Genomic DNA, 19,398 nt, shown 5'->3' with positions numbered 1-19,398 from the left:
TTTTTAAATCCCGGCTAGTTCGAAGCCCGTGCCGCGCAGCTACACGCAGCATGGAGTAGCTAGTTCGGATTAGGCTTCTAATCCGAACTAGCTGTAATCCTCGTGGAATGAGGAGTACAGCTAGTTCGGATTAGGAAGCCTAATCTGAACTAGCTACTCCGTGCCACATGTAGCCGCGCGGCATGGGGTTCGAACTAGCCGGGATTTAAAAATGGCGGCGCCCAGTTTATACCAATGAAGCCCGGGAAATTCAAATCCCGGGCTTCATTTGCAAGTGCGGTATGCCTACATTACCCCGCTAGTTCGAACTAGCAGGGTAGTGTAGACATACCCTAAGAGTGTATCCAGAGATGTTATCTGTGTTTTGTTTTACTCAGTTGCTCTGTATCCCCTAGCAACCACGTATGCTTTATCAAGTCTATCTCTTTGTTTTGTTAATAAAAATCACCTTTTTAAGGCAATGATTTGATTCTTGTGGACTGGAAAGAAACAGGAGGTCTGTCTGTGTGCGTGTCTGTCTGGCCTGAGAAGTCAGCTATCAAAGACACAGTTTGTTTTCTTATGTTTCTTTTTTTCAAGCTCTCTTGTGGCAGAGGAGCTTAAGGTACCCCTGGGGAAGGAAGTCCAAGTGCTTTTTTCCTGAGTTCAAGAAGAAAGGGGATTGTTTCACTTGGTGGTGACAGCTACTCCCCCCACCAAAGTCAGTAAATCTGTAACTGGGAAGTTTTTGTAAGCAGAGCCTATAGAGGCAAGGTATTTAAGGTCTCTTGTGGGCCCCCACCTTCTGCACTCAGAATGCCAGAGTGGGGAACAGTCCTGACAGGTACCTTCTTTGTATTTTGTCAACTCTGCAGTGAAAATGTTCTTAAATGTGGATAATCATCAGAGACTCCTGTAACATGAAGTATTCAGCAGAATGTGAGTAAAACAGAGCAGGAGACATACAATTCTTTCCCCAAGAAGTTGAGTCACAAATTTAATCAATGATTTCTCCACTGACTTGTACTTTATACAGTCCTTTACTCCTGTGCAATGAAAATGTTCAACACTGCCAAAAATAGAATGACAGTGTTTTACACTCAGGCTGTGTCTAGACTGGCCAGTTTTTCCGGAAAAACTTGCCAGCTGTCTACACTGGCCACTTGAATTTCCGCAAAAGCACTGACTTCCTACTGTAAGAAATCAGTGCTTCTTGTGGAAATACTATGCTGCTCCTGTTCAGGCAAAAGTCCCTTTTGCGCAAAACTTTTGCGCAAAAGGGCCAGTGTAGACAGCTCAGATTTGTTTTCCGCAAAAAAGCCCCAATTGCGAAAATGGCGATCGGGGCTTTTTTGCGGAAAAGCGCGTCTTGATTGGTATGAACGCTTTTCTGCAAAAAGTACTTTTGTGGAAAAGCGTCCAGGCCAATCTAGACGCTCTGTTCCGAAAATGCTTTTAACGGAAAACTTTTCCGTTAAAAGCATTTCCAGAAAATCATGTCAATCTAGATGCAGCCTTTCATTGTATTCACTTTGCGAACATGTACATGACCACAAAAGGTGCAAGGTCATGGAGAATCAGATCTGTGAATGTGTTTGCATCACTTGATACAAGCCAGTTGTCTCTGTAAGTGCTCCTTAGTATGCTCAAAAGTGGAACTGACCGCTAAGTGACCCTTTCTCATATTTTTTTCCAGGATGTGAAGAGGTCATACAATCAGCTTGCTGGATCTCAGGTCGAAGAACTGGAAGCTCCTATTGGAACTGGCCTGGATGACATACTGGAAAAAATCAGAATTCACTGGGAGAAGGATATTGAGAAAAATCATGTTGAGTCAGGTGTCTTGCTTCATGCCAAGGTAGGCTGTTGAATCTCTCCTGAGTGGCCGCACAAGCACACAGCTCACAGGGAATGCTAACTAGCACCCAACATCCTAGCAAACAAAAGTATTTTACTGCTATCAACTAGAGATTACCATAACTGTGCAACATGATTTCATGAAACAGAAGAGCCATATATAGGTATGGAGAAGAAACTTGTCCCCTATATTTGGCTTTACCTTCATCCCTGCTTCAAATTGTCTATTTTGCTGCCCCTTCACCCTTCCACTTCATCTACCATGTCTCTGTACACAGCCATCTTGTGTACAATGCAACCAAAATACTTCCAGGAGGCATCATTTTTTTCTCTCTACTCGTATATAGACACAAGCACCTCCTCGATCTCTCTTTAAAGCTGTTTATTTCAGTAGAGGTAGGGAGACTGAACAGTAACTTGGAAATAAAAAGCACTGCCTCAGTTCAGCACACTGGAATAGATAATCGATTTAGATCCCTTCTACTCCTACATTTTTATGATTCTGCAGTTCTATAGTAAAAATATTACCATTAAAAGTTCTCATTCCTCCTTGTCAGGGGGTACGCCCCTGACGGGGCTGCTGAACCCCTTATACTGACCCGCGTCTCATTTCGGGCCCATACCGCACCCCAAAGTCCCCAAAAGTTCAGGCCCCTCTATCCGGGGTTTCAGGGGGTACGCCCCTGACGGGGCTGCTGAACCCCTTATACTGACCCGCGTCTCATTTCGGGCCCATACCGCACCCCAAAGTCCCCAAAAGTTCAGGCCCCTCTATCCGGGGATATACGGCATCAATGTCCCAACACAAAGTCCCGGCCCCTCTATCAGGGGATATACAGTATCACTGTCCCAACACAAAGTCCAGGCCCCTCTGTCAGGGGATATACAATATTAATGCCCCAACACAAAGTCCAGGCCCCTCTGTCAGGAGATATACGGTATCACTGTCCCAACACAAAGTCCAGGCCCCTCTGTCAGGAGATATACGGTATCACTGTCCCAACACAAAGTCCAGGCCCCTCTGTCAGGGGATATACGGTATCAAGGCCTAGTCCCTCTGAGGAGCCTCTTCCGGCCCCAGGCCTGGTTATCCAGGGGGGGGCCTGCGTGGTAGGGGGACCCGGGCCCTCCCTCTCCACCGGGTCCCAGCCCAGGGCCCTTTTAGGCAGGGTCTGTGGCTCCTGCCGGCTCGGCGGGGAATCCGGCCGATACACGCCGAGCCAAACTTTGTATCCCCTGCCCTGGGCTGCTTCCTACCACGCCCTGGTTCCCGGGGGGCCCCCTGGCCTCCGAGGCAGTACCTGCTGGGGTTGTGGGCAGGTTCCGGTCTCCTGGAGTCGGGGTCTGCTTCTTTGGTGTCTGGGTCCAGCACTGGCAGCGGCTCTAGTCCCCGCGGCTGCCCACACACTGGCCTGGCTTGGTCTCCTCCTTCCCCCAGCTGTCCTCCTGCCTGCTGGGCTCCCTCTGCCTTTATACCTGGCCTCTGCTGGGAGCATGCCCAGCAAGGCCGGAAGGGCGGGGCCCTCTCAGCCAGCTGGGCCTGGGCTACTCCCAGCCCTGCAGTGCGGGGCCTGTTTGCCCCGTCACACGCCTTCCCCCTTAAGGGGTTGGTTCTGGTCTGATTTGATTTGGTTTCCTCTTCCTCTACCCGGGAAAAAAAATCTGCGTTCAGGTGTGTCCTACCTGGACGGTGAGCCACTTCGAAGTCGTAAGGCTGCAGCGACAAGTACCACCGCATTATCCGGGGGTTGGTGTCTTTCATGCTGTGCAGCCATCGTAACGGGGCGTGGTCCGTTATCAGTTGGAAGTGGCCGCCCAATAGGTAGTACCGGAGGGCGTCTACGGCCCATTTCACGGCCAGCGCTTCCTTTTCGATCGTGGAATACTTCTGCTCCCTTGGGAAAAGTTTCCGGCTCATATATAGTACCGGGTGTTCTTCCCCCTCTATTTCTTGGGCTAGTACGGCCCCTAGTCCTCTCTCGGAGGCGTCAGTTTGAAGGATAAAGCTTTTCGCAAAGTCTGGGGGGAACAACATGGGTGCTCCTGTCAACCTCTCTTTCAGCGTTTGGAAAGCTTGCTCGCACTCCTGTGACCACTGTACCTTTGTTGGCATGGAATTCCTTGTTAGATCTGATAGTGATGCTGCCAGAGCCGAAAAGTCTGGCACGAACCGGCGATAATAGCCCGCTAGCCCCAGGAATTGACGAATCTGTCGCTTTGTTGTTGGTCTTTTCCACTCCTGGAGGGCTTGTACCTTGTCAATCAAGGGTCTTAACGTCCCTCTCCCCACGGTGTACCCCAGGTAGGTCACCTCTCTCCGCCCCAAGTGGCACTTTCCTGGATTTGCTGTGAGGTTTGCCTCCGCCAGGGTGTTTAGTACCGCTTCCAGGTGTTGTAGGTGCTCCTGCCACGTGTGGCTGTAGACCACTATATCGTCTATGTAGGCTGTGGCGTACAGCTGGTGGGGACGCAACAGGTGGTCCACTAGGCGCTGGAAGGTGGCGGCTGCTCCGTGCAGGCCGAAGGGCATAGTAACAAATTGGTATAGCCCAAAGGGGGTTGGAAACGCGGTCTTCTCTTTGGAAGCCGGGGTCAATGGGATCTGCCAGTACCCTTTAGTTAAGTCCAGCGTGGAGAGGTACCGAGCTTTCCCCAGCCTCTCCAGTAACTCGTCCACGCGTGGCATGGGGTAAGCGTCAAACCGCGACACAGCGTTGACCTTCCTAAAGTCAATACAAAAACGCAGAGATCCGTCTGGTTTTGGGACCAGCACTATGGGGCTGCGCCACTCGCTACGTGACTCCTCGATGACCCCCATCTCCAGCATCGCCTGGAGTTCCTTCTGCACCGGATCCCACATTTTCCTAGGTAGTGGTCGTAGCGGGTTCCGAACCTTCTGGCCGGGTATGGTGCTTATGTGATGGCTCATCATGTTCGTGCGACCTGGCTGGCTGGATAGGACATGGGTGTACTTCTGGACTAACCCGAACAGTTCCTCTTTTTGGGCTGGGGTCAGTTCCTCTCCCATGGTGACAGGCTGTTCCGTGCCTAGCTCCGCAGCCACCGGTCCCAGGTCATCCTTCGGGGGGCAGGGATCAATCAAGAGTCCTTCCTGCGGTCTCCATTTTTTTAGCAAGTTCACGTGGTAAACCTGCAGGCCTTTCTTCCTCCCCGCCAGTCTCACCTCATAATCTACGGGCCCCACTTTGCGCACCACTTCGAAGGGGCCTTGCCATTTGGCGAGTAACTTTGACTCGTGGGATGGTAACAGCAGGAGCACCCTCTCCCCGGGCTCAAACGTCCGCAGTTTTGTCCCTCGGTTGTAGTACCGAGCTTGGGTCTCCTGCGCCTGCAAAAGATTGGTTCGTGCAAACTCTCCTAATCTCTGGAGTCGTTCCCTGAGCTGTAACACGTAGGGGACGGTGCCCAACACTCGGGATTCTTGCGCCTCCCAATCTTCCCTCAGGAGGTCGAGTATTCCCCGGGGTTGCCGCCCATAAAGGAGCTCAAAGGGCGAGAAGCCTGTTGAGGCTTGCGGCACTTCCCGTATGGCGAAGAGTAAGGCCGGGAGAACTTTGTCCCAGCCCCGGGGGTCTTCCTCCACAAACTTACGAAGCATTGACTTCAATGTCTGATTGAATCGCTCCACCAAGCCATCCGTTTGTGGGTGATACACCGTTGTCCGCAGGGCTCGGATATTTAACAGGCGGCATAGCTCTGCCATTAATTTCAATGTTACATTTGTGCCCTGGTCCGTCAATACCTCTTTAGGTATCCCTACTCTGGAAAACACCTTAATAAGTTCTGCCGCTATAGTAGCGGCCGTTGTATTTCTCAGTGGCACAGCCTCGGGGTACCGGGTCGCATAATCCACTATTACCAAGATGTACTGGCACCCTGAGCTAGCTTTCTCGAGGGGCCCCACCAGGTCCAACCCAATGCGTTCAAAGGGGGTGCCTACCACCGGCAGGGACACCAGGGGGGCTTTAGGGACCCCCTTCGGGTTGGTGTGCTGACACTCGGGGCAGGACTCACAGAACTCGCGCACCTCCCGATGGATCCCCGGCCAGAAAAACCTCCGGGCCACTCGCTGTAGTGTCTTCTCCCGACCCAGATGTCCGGCCCAAGGATTCGCATGACCCAGCTGCAACACCCCCTTTCTATACTTGGTGGGGACCAGGAGCTGCGCCAGTTCTTCCTCGGTCTGCGGCTCCCGGACCACCCGGTAGAGCCGGTCGTTGTGTACCTCAAACCTGGGGCCCTGCTGCCTCGGCGTGGTCCCCGGTTCCTCGTCCCGCGTCTCCTGGACCTGTTCCCAGGCGCGGCTGAGTGTTGGGTCCTCCCGCTGGTCCCGTACAAAATCATTGCTACCTCCCAGCCACGCCGTCTCCTCCTCCTCTGCAGGCCGCCGTGGGGTTCTCGCCGGACGTGGCGTCCCTGCTTCCTCTACTGGTGCTCTGTTGGGCTCCGGTTTATCCCCCTGAGCTGCTATCGGCCCCGCCCGGGGCCTCCTTCCCCTTGCTGGTGGGTCCTCCTGGGCCCAGGCTCGGATTATCCTGCGGAGACCAGGCCAATCTCGCCCCAATATCACTGGGTATGCTAATCGGGGGGCCAACCCCACTCTGCAAATCTGTTCCCCACAGTCATCGGTTATTCGTACCCAGGCAGTCGGGTATGATCTTATGTCCCCATGTACACACTGCAGCAGGATGGGACCCCCAGCAGGCTCGGGATCCGCCACCAGGCTCGCCTGAACCAACGTCTGGCTACACCCCGAGTCTATTAGGGCCTTGACCCGGGTCCCTTCCACCAGTACCTCTGCCACGACCTTAGCCGGCCCACTTCCCCGAGCCCGGCGTCCCTCAGTCAGTACCTGGGTATATCCACAGTCCGCTATTGCCTCCGACCGCGCTGTCCCATCTCGGGGGGCTAGGCGCTCCTCGCTCAGCCGTTGTAGCAGCTGCTGCTGGTGCTCCATTTCTTCGGCAGCCCATTTCTGCAGCATCTCGCTCAGCTGTCGCAGCTGCTCCCGGTGTCTCTCTGTCAGTACTTCCAGCAATTTTGCGGGCTCCATCCCGCTATCGTTAAGACCCTGTCTTGGTTTACTAGGCAATCAGTTATCCCCTCAGTTCAGGGGTGATCAACGCCCACATTCTCCACCATGTTGTCAGGGGGTACGCCCCTGACGGGGCTGCTGAACCCCTTATACTGACCCGCGTCTCATTTCGGGCCCATACCGCACCCCAAAGTCCCCAAAAGTTCAGGCCCCTCTATCCGGGGTGTCAGGGGGTACGCCCCTGACGGGGCTGCTGAACCCCTTATACTGACCCGCGTCTCATTTCGGGCCCATACCGCACCCCAAAGTCCCCAAAAGTTCAGGCCCCTCTATCCGGGGATATACGGCATCAATGTCCCAACACAAAGTCCCGGCCCCTCTATCAGGGGATATACAGTATCACTGTCCCAACACAAAGTCCAGGCCCCTCTGTCAGGGGATATACAATATTAATGCCCCAACACAAAGTCCAGGCCCCTCTGTCAGGGGATATACGGTATCACTGTCCCAACACAAAGTCCAGGCCCCTCAGTCAGGAGATATACGGTATCACTGTCCCAACACAAAGTCCAGGCCCCTCTGTCAGGAGATATACGGTATCACTGTCCCAACACAAAGTCCAGGCCCCTCTGTCAGGGGATATACGGTATCAAGGCCTAGTCCCTCTGAGGAGCCTCTTCCGGCCCCAGGCCTGGTTATCCAGGGGGGGGCCTGCGTGGTAGGGGGACCCGGGCCCTCCCTCTCCACCGGGTCCCAGCCCAGGGCCCTTTTAGGCAGGGTCTGTGGCTCCTGCCGGCTCGGCGGGGAATCCGGCCGATACACGCCGAGCCAAACTTTGTATCCCCTGCCCTGGGCTGCTTCCTACCACGCCCTGGTTCCCGGGGGGCCCCCTGGCCTCCGAGGCAGTACCTGCTGGGGTTGTGGGCAGGTTCCGGTCTCCTGGAGTCGGGGTCTGCTTCTTTGGTGTCTGGGTCCAGCACTGGCAGCGGCTCTAGTCCCCGCGGCTGCCCACACACTGGCCTGGCTTGGTCTCCTCCTTCCCCCAGCTGTCCTCCTGCCTGCTGGGCTCCCTCTGCCTTTATACCTGGCCTCTGCTGGGAGCATGCCCAGCAAGGCCGGAAGGGCGGGGCCCTCTCAGCCAGCTGGGCCTGGGCTACTCCCAGCCCTGCAGTGCGGGGCCTGTTCGCCCCGTCACACTCCTCCTCCTACTTTTTGAAATGACATTCTAATGCAGCTTTTCCTCTGCTAAGATGAATCATTATTTTGGGGGGGGGGGAGGATGGAGTTTGGGGAATCAGCTACTTTAGAAATATATTTTTGCAGCATTGCAGTAGCAAGCTCAGTACATAATCCTATGCTTTAACAGCCATCTCAATCTCCATTGACTACTAAGCCAGAGCACAGCAAAATCACTATTCTGGTTGTGCTGCAGAAGCACTTAGAAAAGACACAGTTCCCATAAGGCTTATGAGGGAGAGTGGCTACAAAAAGAGTGTTCCCACCAGCAGCATTCCTATCAGTGCCTCCTGCCCACCATGGATAACCAATATCTAGAACTTTGCAAGTTTGCAGATATCCACTTTATAATTGTCAATATCCACTTTATAGTTGTGGGTACCCGCATCCATGGATATGGATATTCGTGGCTCATTTTTGCAGATATGTATATGGATAGAAATTCTGTATTCATGCAGGGCTCTACTTATATAGGCCAGATCCTCAGATGCCTACTGAAGTAAACAATATTACACCTTACTTGAGAATGTGGCCCATTACATATTTTTAAGAGAGCAATAACTGCTTACAAGGAATCCGTTTCTTCAGTCCTCATCTCCCTACTTCAGAAGTACCACTTATTCCTCATCCTCACTTGGAGTTGATCTTCACTATTTCCTATTTAAAAACAGAAACTTAGAAGTAGGGGCTATAACAGCAATCAGCATGTAGTGGGATTTTTAAACATGCCATAGGCATCTAAATATCTTTGGGCCAGACTTTTAATGTGCAGCTGCAGTCTTCGTTGACTTGTCCACAACAATGCTCAAATCCCTTTTCTGAACTGATACAGTTAATTTATATCCTAAAATGGTATATAAGCTTTTTAAAAGTTTCCCACCAAATACACTACTTTGCCATTTATCAACACTGAACTCCATTTACCACTGTGTTGTGCATTCACCTAGCTTGGTGAGGTCTCCCTGAAGTTCCTCACAGCCATCTCTGGATTCAACTAAATAACTTTGTGTCATCTGCCAAACTGGCCAACTCCCTCTTCATACACCTCCCACAATCATTAGTAATATGGGATCTTGTGCAGAACCTGGAGGTACCTCACTGTTAAACTTTTGTCATGATAACTGGCCATTTAATGCTATCTAGTTTGCTTGTCACCTCATGATTAATTAGTTTCTTTAATAGCCTCCCATAAGACATTCCTTGTAAAAGACTTACTGATTTATTTAGACTTTCATGACAACTGGGTCTCCTTTCTCCACTACTTTATTGACAGACATGCTCAAAGAATTCTAAGAGATTAGTGAGACACGATTTCCCTTTGCAGAGATCATGCTGATTAGATCCCTATATCTATCATTGTCTTCCAGATGTTTCATTGTTCTATTTTAATCATTTATTTTAATTCTATGAAAAACAAATTAAGCTCAGCTTACAGACTCCTGAACAGTGCACAATGCAGAGGAATAACACAGACTGTTCTAAGAATCAGAACATTCTCTAGGAACTTCAAAAATATAGCAGCATGCACTGAGAAAGAGAACCTGCTGAATCCTGCCACTCACCCAAATGCTTCCAGACACAAGGAATTTGGTGTACACTCCCCCCTTCGTACAACTGCACAAGTGCAAAAAGAATAAAAGCAGGAGGACACAGAAATAATGAGATCAGGTTTAGTACCAGATTACGAATGGCTCTTGTGCTGATGCCTACTGGGGAGGACACAAGAATATATCCCTCCTGTATGCACCTCATACAAGGGATAAGGAGATTTGCAATCCCTGTAGAGCATAGGGATGACTCTGTGCATCCCTGGAAGTGCAAATTATTTCACAGCAGACAGGACCATAGACATCAGGAGTTCATCAGGAAGATTGTACTGCCAAGAGGTACAATCCCTCCCTATAATGCCTCTGGGCAATATGGCTCTGCACCATCTGCTATTCAGAACTATGTCTAATGAGCACAATCTAGTTCTTAAAACAGAATTCACCTCTTTATAATGCAGCACAATGCATTACTTCTGCCCTATTTTGAGGGTTTACTTGGGATTTTAATGGTGCATGTCTTTGCCGACCTTTTGCACATGGAAGAATTTCACTCATATGGACTGAAATAGGTTTTTAAATTTCTTTACAAGGGAGATATTGAAGTCAAAGCCTGTAACAGATTGAGCTATAGAGCTGCCTATACTCTGCTATTGGTGTGTCTGTATCTATGCATTTCCCAATGTTAGCATATGAGATTCCAGATCTATTTGAATGTTATATTACCTTCATTATAAAAGATTATGTGGTCCGCAAATAGGTCACAAAGTGGGACAGGACGAGGCTGAGCATTCAGTGTAAATCCAAAGTACTCTACATAAACTATGTATATATCCTCAAACACACGTAAAATGTGTTATGTTTGTCAATACGTATATAGAAAATGTGGTGGTTTGCTCTTAAAAGTAACCCAAAATGTTAAAATATAAAACCAGAGTAGGCACAAATTGCAAAAGAACTTACATTCTGTAATGGCAGGAATGTAAATTTTTATCATCAATAAAACATGTTATGATGGACAAATATTACCTGTTTTCAGCAAGCCACAGAAACAACACCTGCTGTACAAACCCAAGAGGAAGAACTGGTAGAATCTCTAAGAGCAGAGTTTCATGAAACAGCCTGCAAAATACAGAGTCTTCAAGCAGAGACTGAATCTTTAAGAACGTTGGTAAGTAGTTATCAGTTGAGAACTGGCTCATACTCACTTTCTAGGACATATTCTCATCTTGATGTGTCTGGTGAGAATAAGTTCTTTATACTCCCAGGAACCGGTGATGTTGGTGTTCAGCACTTATGAAAATTAAGCTCTGAATTTTTTTCCTTCAACTCTGGAATTCCTTAACATTTGTAAACCTCATTGAGATTATTGGGTACATAGTGTTATAGAGCACAAAATAAATTATGCAAATTTTAGTGCCTTGTAACCAGATAGCCAAGCAGTTTGCAGACTTTTTCAGTTGAACCCTCCCTTGGAGTTAATATTTTTTGTTGCATTCCTGAAACTCAAACAAAAATAGATACATGAAAAAGTAAGCTGGCTAGCCCAGTAATAAACCTAACAGAGACCTTTGCACAAGTGTAAGTGAATACCTACACCTGTATGTTTCAAATACACAGATTCTTACCAATGACATAGTCAAGGTTTTCTCACCAGCGGGCTGCTTCTACCTTGCAGCCAGGCTGTGCCACAAGGGCAGGGCCAACACCTGCCCCTCCCCTCTTGGTTTTTCAGGGTGAAAAGGTGCCTGAGAAGGTCTCTATGGGTGGGTCCAGCAGTGGGCATGGAGGCTGCTGGGAGCAGAAATCTGCACAGCTGTAGCAGCTTGTGAACCTGATCCAAAGGTTGGGTGGCCCAAAGAAGTGAATTGGGGTGGAGGTGATGGTCCCTTCCTACCCCACCTCCCATGGGACCTGTCTCATGCCCTGCTGGGTGGGCTGGCACAAGCCACCTAACATCACCACTCACCCTCTTGCAAAGTTCCTCCATGCTCCTCTGGGGAAAGGGCATGTCCCCCCCCCCCCCCCACCCCAGTTTAAAAACCTCTGAGACAAGCTCAGAGAAAGCAGTTCAGCAGTCCACTTTACCATAAAGCATAATTACAATATAAGTATCTAATGATGAGAATGTCTAGTATATTGGAGTCTCCATTTCAGCAGATTCGATTTGAAACTACCCTGATCCTTTGAATTATCCACACATGCCATTCATCAAGGCTGAGCTGAAACAGTACTACAGAGATTATCAGAAATCATGACTCTCTTCTATTACAATTAATGTTTTATATAGAAAAGGGGTCTGGAGAACTCCTTATACGACGCTAAGCACTGGCATGACATTGAACTTCAGAACCTAGGCTCTGTTATTACCAAGCTAGAGGCAGAGGTGCGAGAAATCAGAGCAGAAACTGAGCAGCAGCAAAGGGATCGTGAAACTCTGCTGTCCAACAAAATACAGCTGGAGAAGGATATTGCTGCATATCACTGTCTTCTGGATGCAGAAGAAAGAAGGTATTTCTTTTTAAAATGAAGTGTACATCATGACACAGAACTTGTGAATAATATGAAAAATAACTGTGTGCGCTGTGGGATGTTTGCTGAGGACCCCAGAGACAACAGAATTGGCATGGTCCACTGAACAGTGTAGATAGGTGGCTAGATTTAAAGAACCTGTACAAGCCCAGCTCCGCACATGTTTCTAATGCTGTGCGTTGAGTCCTAGTAACGTGAGAGCAGGGTGGAGATTGTAGGGGGGCCATGGATCAATAAGCCTTTATTTCCCCAAACACTGAGACGAAAGAGATAAAGGAGCTATTACAGACTAAAAGCTACATTAACTGCTGTGAAGCAGTTCTGCCGCTGTTTCATATGATTCCCTTCCTTTGACTCCCCTCCCACCCAATACGAAGACCAGCCACTCACAGGCTGTGTTCTCAGGGAAGGTCTCTTCCACTTTACAGAACAGAAAACATGATTATGGTTATAATCCAACATTGTACTTGAACAGACAGCATAGTGCTCAGGCACTTCATTTGGTACAGAGAGCCTCAAAACCACTCACTCAAATTTAGTCCTGACAGGCAGAGAGGCAATCAGGTAAAATGTGAGTGCCATTACAACAGGGCATGCAGGGTTTAAGTGCTGTTCAGGTTTGGCCCAGTTGCTGCTTTAAGCCATATTTGGAGTGAGTGACTTTGCAACTTGATACACTGAATCGTTGCACCACTTGGATCTGACTTAGTCACATATTCTTCATGATGAAAGGGGCAGCTGAAGCAAACCAGAGCAGCACTGCAACTCTTGGCTACGTCTTTTCTGGCCCCTTCTCTGGAAGAGGCATGCAAAGCAGGTAAGTCAGAATAGGGAAATCCGCGGGGGATTTAAATATCCCCCACGGGATTTAAATAAACATGGCCGCCGCTTTTTTTCCAGCTTGGGGAAAAGCCGGAAAAGAGCATCTAGACTGGCGCGATCCTCCGGAATAAAGCCCTTTTCTGGAGGATCTCTTATTCCTACTTGTAGGACATTCTTGTAAGTAGGAATAAGAGATCCTCCAGAAAAGGGCTTTATTCCGGAGGATCGCACCAGTCTAGACGCTCTTTTCTGGCTTTTCCCCAAGCTGGAAAAAAAAGCGGCGGCCATGTTTATTTAAATCCCGAGGGGGATATTTAAATCCCCCGCGGATTTCCCTATTCTGACTTGCCTGCTTTGCATGCCTCTTCCGGAGAAGGGGCCAGTCTAGACGTAGCCCTTGGCTACGTCTACACTGGCCCCTCTTCCGGAAGGGGCATGTAAATTTCACGAGTCGTCGTAGGGAAATCCGCGGGGGATTTAAATATCCCCCGCGGCATTTAAATAAAAATGTCCGCCGCTTTTTTCCGGCTTTTAAAAAAGCCGGAAAAGAGCGTCTAGACTGGCCCCGATCCTCCGGAAAAAGTGCCCTTTTCCGGAGGGTCTTATTCCTACTTCAAAGTAGGAATAAGAGCCTCCGGAAAAGGGCACTTTTTCCGGAGGATCGGGGCCAGTCTAGACGCTCTTTTCCGGCTTTTTTAAAAGCCGGAAAAAAGCGGCGGACATTTTTATTTAAATGCCGCGGGGGATATTTAAATCCCCCGCGGATTTCCCTACGACGACTCGTGAAATTTACATGCCCCTTCCGGAAGAGGGGCCAGTGTAGACGTAGCCCTTGTGTTTGCTCACAATGCCACTCATCATCAAATTTGGCCTGTGTTGTGGGAGTGTTGGGTGGGCTGTAGGAGTGAGCAGAACCACTGGAGCCCAAGAGAGGGATACAGCACTGAGCCATACGGATGCCAATGAGGGTATGTATAATCTACAGAGAAGATTGAAGCTGCCACTGTTGATCTTCCAGGGTTCGAATTAACAAGTCTAGTGAAGACACGCTAATTTGAACTGAGAGGGACACTCTGGTCAATGCCAGTAGTCCTGCTTCCACGAGCAGTAAGGGAAGTCAAAGGGAGAGTGTGCTCCATTTGATTTCCCACGGTGTGGACAGCGCCAAAATTCAAGTTAAGGTACTTCATCTTCAGCCACATAGCTGAAGTTACGTATCTTAATTCAACCTTATTCCACAGTGTAGACATACCCCGAGTAGCCAGAAATGTCCTGGGGTAGTGGGTGACAGTGTGAGTTGTAGGGGTAAGGTTGGGACTACAGGGATGTTCCAGGATGAGGGGGGGTTGAGGACAAGTGAAAGATGATGGGGCTGAACTATGAGGAAAGTGGGAAATGCTGGAGAGTAGTGGGGTAGACTGGGGGCTGTGGCACAGATTCTGGGAGGGGGCCCCTAACTTATCTTGCACCTGGGGGATCTGGGCCTTAGTGATTAAACTATACTTTAATATTTATCAAAAGGAAAATATGGTTTCTTTTAGTTGAGGGTAAATCAAGAAAAAAAACCTATCACATCTTTCATCACAGAAGAAAACACAATCAAATTCTGGTTTAGAATACATGGGTTAAAGTCTGCTCTTAGATGAGCAACCACACAATGAAGCAAAAGCACTTACACATGTGCTTAGTTAGAAGCATTGCTGAACAGAAACAAGCTTAAACACTTGTTTAAATGCTTTGTTGACAGAGGGAGGGGGCCAAACTCTCTCTCTTTTGTGGAGGAAAATAACACACTGTTTTTCTTTAAACATGTTCCCTCTGGAGAAAAAATTCTAAATTTGTTTAAAGTGTTTTGGGGTTTGTTTGTTCATGTCTCTCTAAACAACAGACGTAGCCACAGAGCCTTCAAGGACCCATGCCCTCCACTCCCTCATATTCTGAACCAATGTTTTCTGACACTAAGCCCTCATTAAAATGTGTTGCTTTTACAATAGCATAATCTCCTGCCTACTAGAAAATACCTTGGTGCCAGTAAGTCAGGTCTTGATCCTCCATATGTTGAAGGCGCAATGGCACAACTCTTAGTTGACTTCTAAGTGGGCTGTAGGATAGTAACAAGGGGAAGGCAAGCACCCTGTGAAAATGCTGAAGAAAGTATATGAGCATTGGAAATTGAATTTCTACTGATTTTCACTCCAAGTTTTGTGGGAGAGCATTGAAAGTAATGTATACACTACCCATCAAATTGCTCAGTATCAACTATTGAGCTACTATCTCAAATAGTATAACGGAGAAAATTGATCATGATAAGTGTAGGTGCTGCAATTCTGTTTATGCTCTTTCCAATAAATGTGATGGGACTGTACATTCAAACAGTACATTAACTATGTCCATAACTCTGTAGGATGCTTGTATTGCTCTTCCACCTAAAAAAAACAAACAAACAAACCTCCTTTCCCTCATTTTCTTTACAGATGCAAGACTTTCTACTGCAACCTAGTTGTGCAATTCCTGTGTTTCTTTGGGGGTTAAATTCACCTATGTGCAGAGAGCCAGAAAGAGATCTGTACACTTCTGAAGTGACTTAAGTCCTTAGAGAAGGGGGATTTCATAAAGTAGTCTGCAGACCATATTCTGGCCCTCTGCACAGAGGAGAATGTCACTTATGTGAGGGAAAATGTGTGCAAGTGAAGACCGAGAAAGAAGCCCAGGGAGCACAGGGTGGTGGGCTTGAGTCCCACCCACCCTGGGAGCAGCCAGACAGCCAATTCAGGCTGCACCAGGGATGGAGCTAGCTCCTGCATTTGGAAAGCAGGATAAAGGACCTACTGGAGATGAGGTGGGATCTCCAGTGAACTCTCAGGGATAGGGCATCAGCCTCTGGAGCTGATGTTTGGCTGGAGAATGAAATTTCAGTAACGTTACATGTGTATTGGGTGTGAATTTTGATCCATTGTGATGCATACTACCTTCCATGGTCCAAATCTTCAAAAGTGTTTATATGCAAATGAAAATGCTTTACATATCAATACACTTTAAAAGATTAATGTATAACAATGACAGAATTTAATAATGATCAAAATGTTGTCAAAGAGCTGGAATAAATTTACAAGATGAAATTCATATCTGTACAGAGAGCGAACACAAAGCTTATATTCTACTACCATGCACTAAGTGAAACATAGATTTTAAGATGGTCCTCTGAGAAGGGGTAAATTTCACCCATTGTAAGATAAATTAATACACTAAGCCAATTTGTATTCTCAGTTATACTGGTATAAACTTACTGAAGCCAATGGGATTTCATCGGGGGAAGTGAAAGTAGAATTTGGTAAAACAGTTTTTCCTTTTCTCCTATTATTTGTATTAATCAGCAAATAACTACTTTCATTTTTTTCTAACTTTCAGCTGATTTTGAAATTCCCTGTCCACAGAAGATAATGTTGGAATTCAAAAGATGTTACTGACAAAAACATTTGTGGAAACCATAAACCCATCAAAGCAGCCTGCTTTATCCAGTTTGATCTAACAATTGAAGTAGGTTGTAGCTTGAACAACTTTTAGTCGCTTCCTCATGTTAGGCTTTGCTTACAGATTTCAAGTTACCCATGTTGTTAAAGTTATAATAAAAATAAATAATTAGTTGTAATTGTTTTTTTTTAAAAAAAAACATCCTTCTATACTTTTCATGGCTGCTGAAAAGTAGTATTAACAGCAAGGATCCTCTTTTCAATCACAAAATACCATAAACTACCTCTTTTTACAATACATACCCAGTACTATTTATACTATTCACCCACTATGCAAATAGTACGAACTGTATTGTTACTATAATGAGTGGAAACTGCAGATTTCCATGTTGCTTCATAAGAACTTGGGCTCATTACTGTGAAATGTAATTTGCACTAACAAACTTGAAGCTGATAAAGCACAAAATTAATTAGATGCAATTAGTTTTGCAGTAAGTAAAACTTAGGCAGCAGCAATATAAGCTTCTCCACATTGCCCAAAAACTTACCTTCTCTTCCAAAGGAGGCTTGTCCTAAGCCAAAAGAAGGTAACTCAGTTTCAATCCCCCTTGCATCTTTGGCCTTTCAGCTGAGCTTGTTAACAAGAATGGTAATTAGTACAAGCCTGGTGGTATGTTTTGTGATTTGACCACCTTGCAGCAACTAGGGCTAGATCACTAACTTTTTCCATATGTCACTAATCACCAGTCAATTGCAGTGATTGATATGGAGCACATTTGAACTAACTTGGAGACTTATAGTAAAGCAATCCCATATTATTGTCCATCACTGTCTTCCTTTTCATATTTTAATAGTCTCATTGTATTTGTAATATTATTATACATTCTGTAAAAGTGTTCAAGCAGTTGCTACAGGAACTTCCAAAATCTGGCACTCTCTGGACCACGGATGCTTCTGGACCAGAAAGCCCAGGAGCCTAAGGGCAGGCAGCCCAGCCGAGTACGACACGAAGATTGGCAGCCCAACTGGGGCAGCATGGGACCAGGGCCAGAGCCCCACAGCATCCTCCAGCAGCCCCTAGGAATGTGGGACTGAGACCAGAGCCCTGTGCCAGTGTGGGGCCAGAGTCTCTGTGGCAACCCCCAGGAGCGTAGGGACAGGGCTGGAGCCCCGCAGTTTCCCCCGGCTCCACAGGGCCAGGGCTGCACAGGGCCGGGGTCAGAGCCCCAGCCTTGCAGCTGCTCACAGCTTACACAGGAATGGAGCCCCACAGCAGGAGCAAGAGTTTGTGCTGCCCAGGGAGCCAGCAATGGCTGAGCAAGCAGCTCAGTTAGGTTTGGGGGGGAGGGCGAAGCAGGGTTGCCTGCTGGGGCAGCCTGCCAGAAACAGGTGATAGACTTGGGGGCCGATGGCAGGAGACCTCCCTTGGTCCGACAAATTCTCTTGTTTGGGTCCAATCCAGTCCCCACAATGCCGGACCATGGAAGTCCAACCTGTATTATAATCAGAAATATAAAACTTTGTTCCCACTCCTGCAAACCCTTATGTATACGATTGACTTTTATGAGGCCATAATCCCTTCATATAGTAAAGCTAAATACATGTGTGTTTGCTGGATCAGGACTTTTACCTTTTTTTTTTTTTTTTGGTATTGTAAGAAATAAATGCTTGGCGTATATCTGCTTCAGGAAATGTTGACATATATTGTTGTACGAAATGAAAGGTTGCTAAGAAATAGGATATACATTTAAAGAGTTGCAGTCAGAAGACATTTCTTTTTTTAATTAAATATCAAACAAAGCTACAAAACTCCTTAAACAAACTAACCCCAGATTTATTACACATAATGACAGCCTTAATACTCTGATAATGTGCTTATGTTAAATTGTCTTAACGCTTCCTCTATATCCCCTAGATATGTAACACCATTCCTAAGATAGTCCATAAAATAATATCTCATTTAATCTCTCATTACAGTCCACTTCAATTGTGATGCTTATGAGATTTTCATCAACAGAGGACAAAATAGAAGAGTTTATGGCAAATGACTATATGGCTTATTAAACACCACACAAACTTGTAGACATAGGCAGCACATAAACCTCCTATTCAGGGATGCCTGCTCTCCTACACTACCCCTTTCTACACAAAGCCCACTCCTTGCCCCCCTCTTTCTAGCCAGGGTCAGAGAAGACCCAAGCCCCATACTGCTGCCAAAGGAACCCCAGCAGAGATACCCCACCTGAGTAGGGTTGGCAGGTGTCCTGTATTCTACTGGACAGTCCAGTATTTGCACTCTTTGTCTGGTAAAAAAAATCAGAGAATACCGGACAAGTGCAATGTCCAGTATTCTGATTTTTCCGGCTGTGCACTGGACGGAAGCCTGGCGTGGGCGAGGGGAGTGGCTGGAAGGCAGGGCCACAATCGGGGCTAAGAGCCTGTGACTACACAGAAGTCTGGTGGGGGTGGGGGAAGTGGCTGGGACTTCTGCGCAATCACAGGCTCCTAGTGTCAATGGCGGCCCCGCCTCCCACCCTGGGAGTCCCAGCAGGGAGGCGGAGTTGCGATCGCTGCTCTGGGCACCCCAGAACGGGAGGGCTTATTATCCCCCCACGTTCCTTTTTTTTTTGCTCAACCAAAAAATACCGAGTGTTCGGTATTTTTTGGAAGACCATCTGGCAACCCTACACCTGAGCCCGTTGCCTGGAGGAGCCATGGGGCCTAGTTGCAACCCAAGGGCTGTGGAGGAGAGCATAGCGGAGATTTGAGGAGGCTTAGCCTCCATTATACACCATGCATCCTTGTAGGTTGTATCCATTTCATGTGACATTCATATGTTCCTATTCTTTTTAGATTGTAAAATATTTAGAACACGGACTGTCTTCCTACATGTTTGTATAGC

General features: G+C 47.6%; 1 protein-coding gene and 1 long non-coding RNA gene across 4 annotated transcripts in view; one reads left to right on the top strand and one right to left on the bottom strand.

Annotated features, from left to right (window-relative positions):
- The window catches only part of BFSP2 (beaded filament structural protein 2), a 45,648-nt gene extending 28,550 nt beyond the window's left edge, over positions 1–17,098 (top strand). Inside the window, exons 4-7 of one of the 2 annotated variants that reach the window (XM_006133140.4) lie at positions 1,676–1,837; positions 10,712–10,843; positions 11,963–12,183; positions 16,435–17,098. In XM_006133140.4, the coding sequence (XP_006133202.1) occupies positions 1,676–1,837; positions 10,712–10,843; positions 11,963–12,183; positions 16,435–16,438 (519 nt within the window). In that variant the 3' untranslated portion in view covers positions 16,439–17,098. Of the gene's footprint in view, positions 1–1,675; positions 1,838–10,711; positions 10,844–11,962; positions 12,654–16,434 lie in introns of those variants that run through there. The other variant, XM_075921908.1, reaches the window with a different exon arrangement.
- LOC112547465 (uncharacterized) overlaps positions 1–19,398 on the bottom strand; it is a 116,363-nt gene that overhangs the window by 91,801 nt on the left and 5,164 nt on the right. The window contains exon 1 of one of the 2 annotated variants that reach the window (XR_012901914.1): positions 17,045–18,390. The exons of the other annotated variant lie outside the window; for it this stretch is intronic. This is a non-coding gene — a long non-coding RNA (uncharacterized LOC112547465). Of the gene's footprint in view, positions 1–17,044; positions 18,391–19,398 lie in introns of those variants that run through there. 2 annotated transcript variants of the gene reach the window in all.

Source organism: Pelodiscus sinensis, chromosome 2, assembly GCF_049634645.1.
Source record: "Pelodiscus sinensis isolate JC-2024 chromosome 2, ASM4963464v1, whole genome shotgun sequence".
NCBI lineage: Eukaryota > Metazoa > Chordata > Testudines > Trionychidae > Pelodiscus > Pelodiscus sinensis.
The sequence above is the reverse complement of the archived record's forward strand: the minus strand, read 5'-3'. Positions and strand labels throughout refer to the sequence as shown.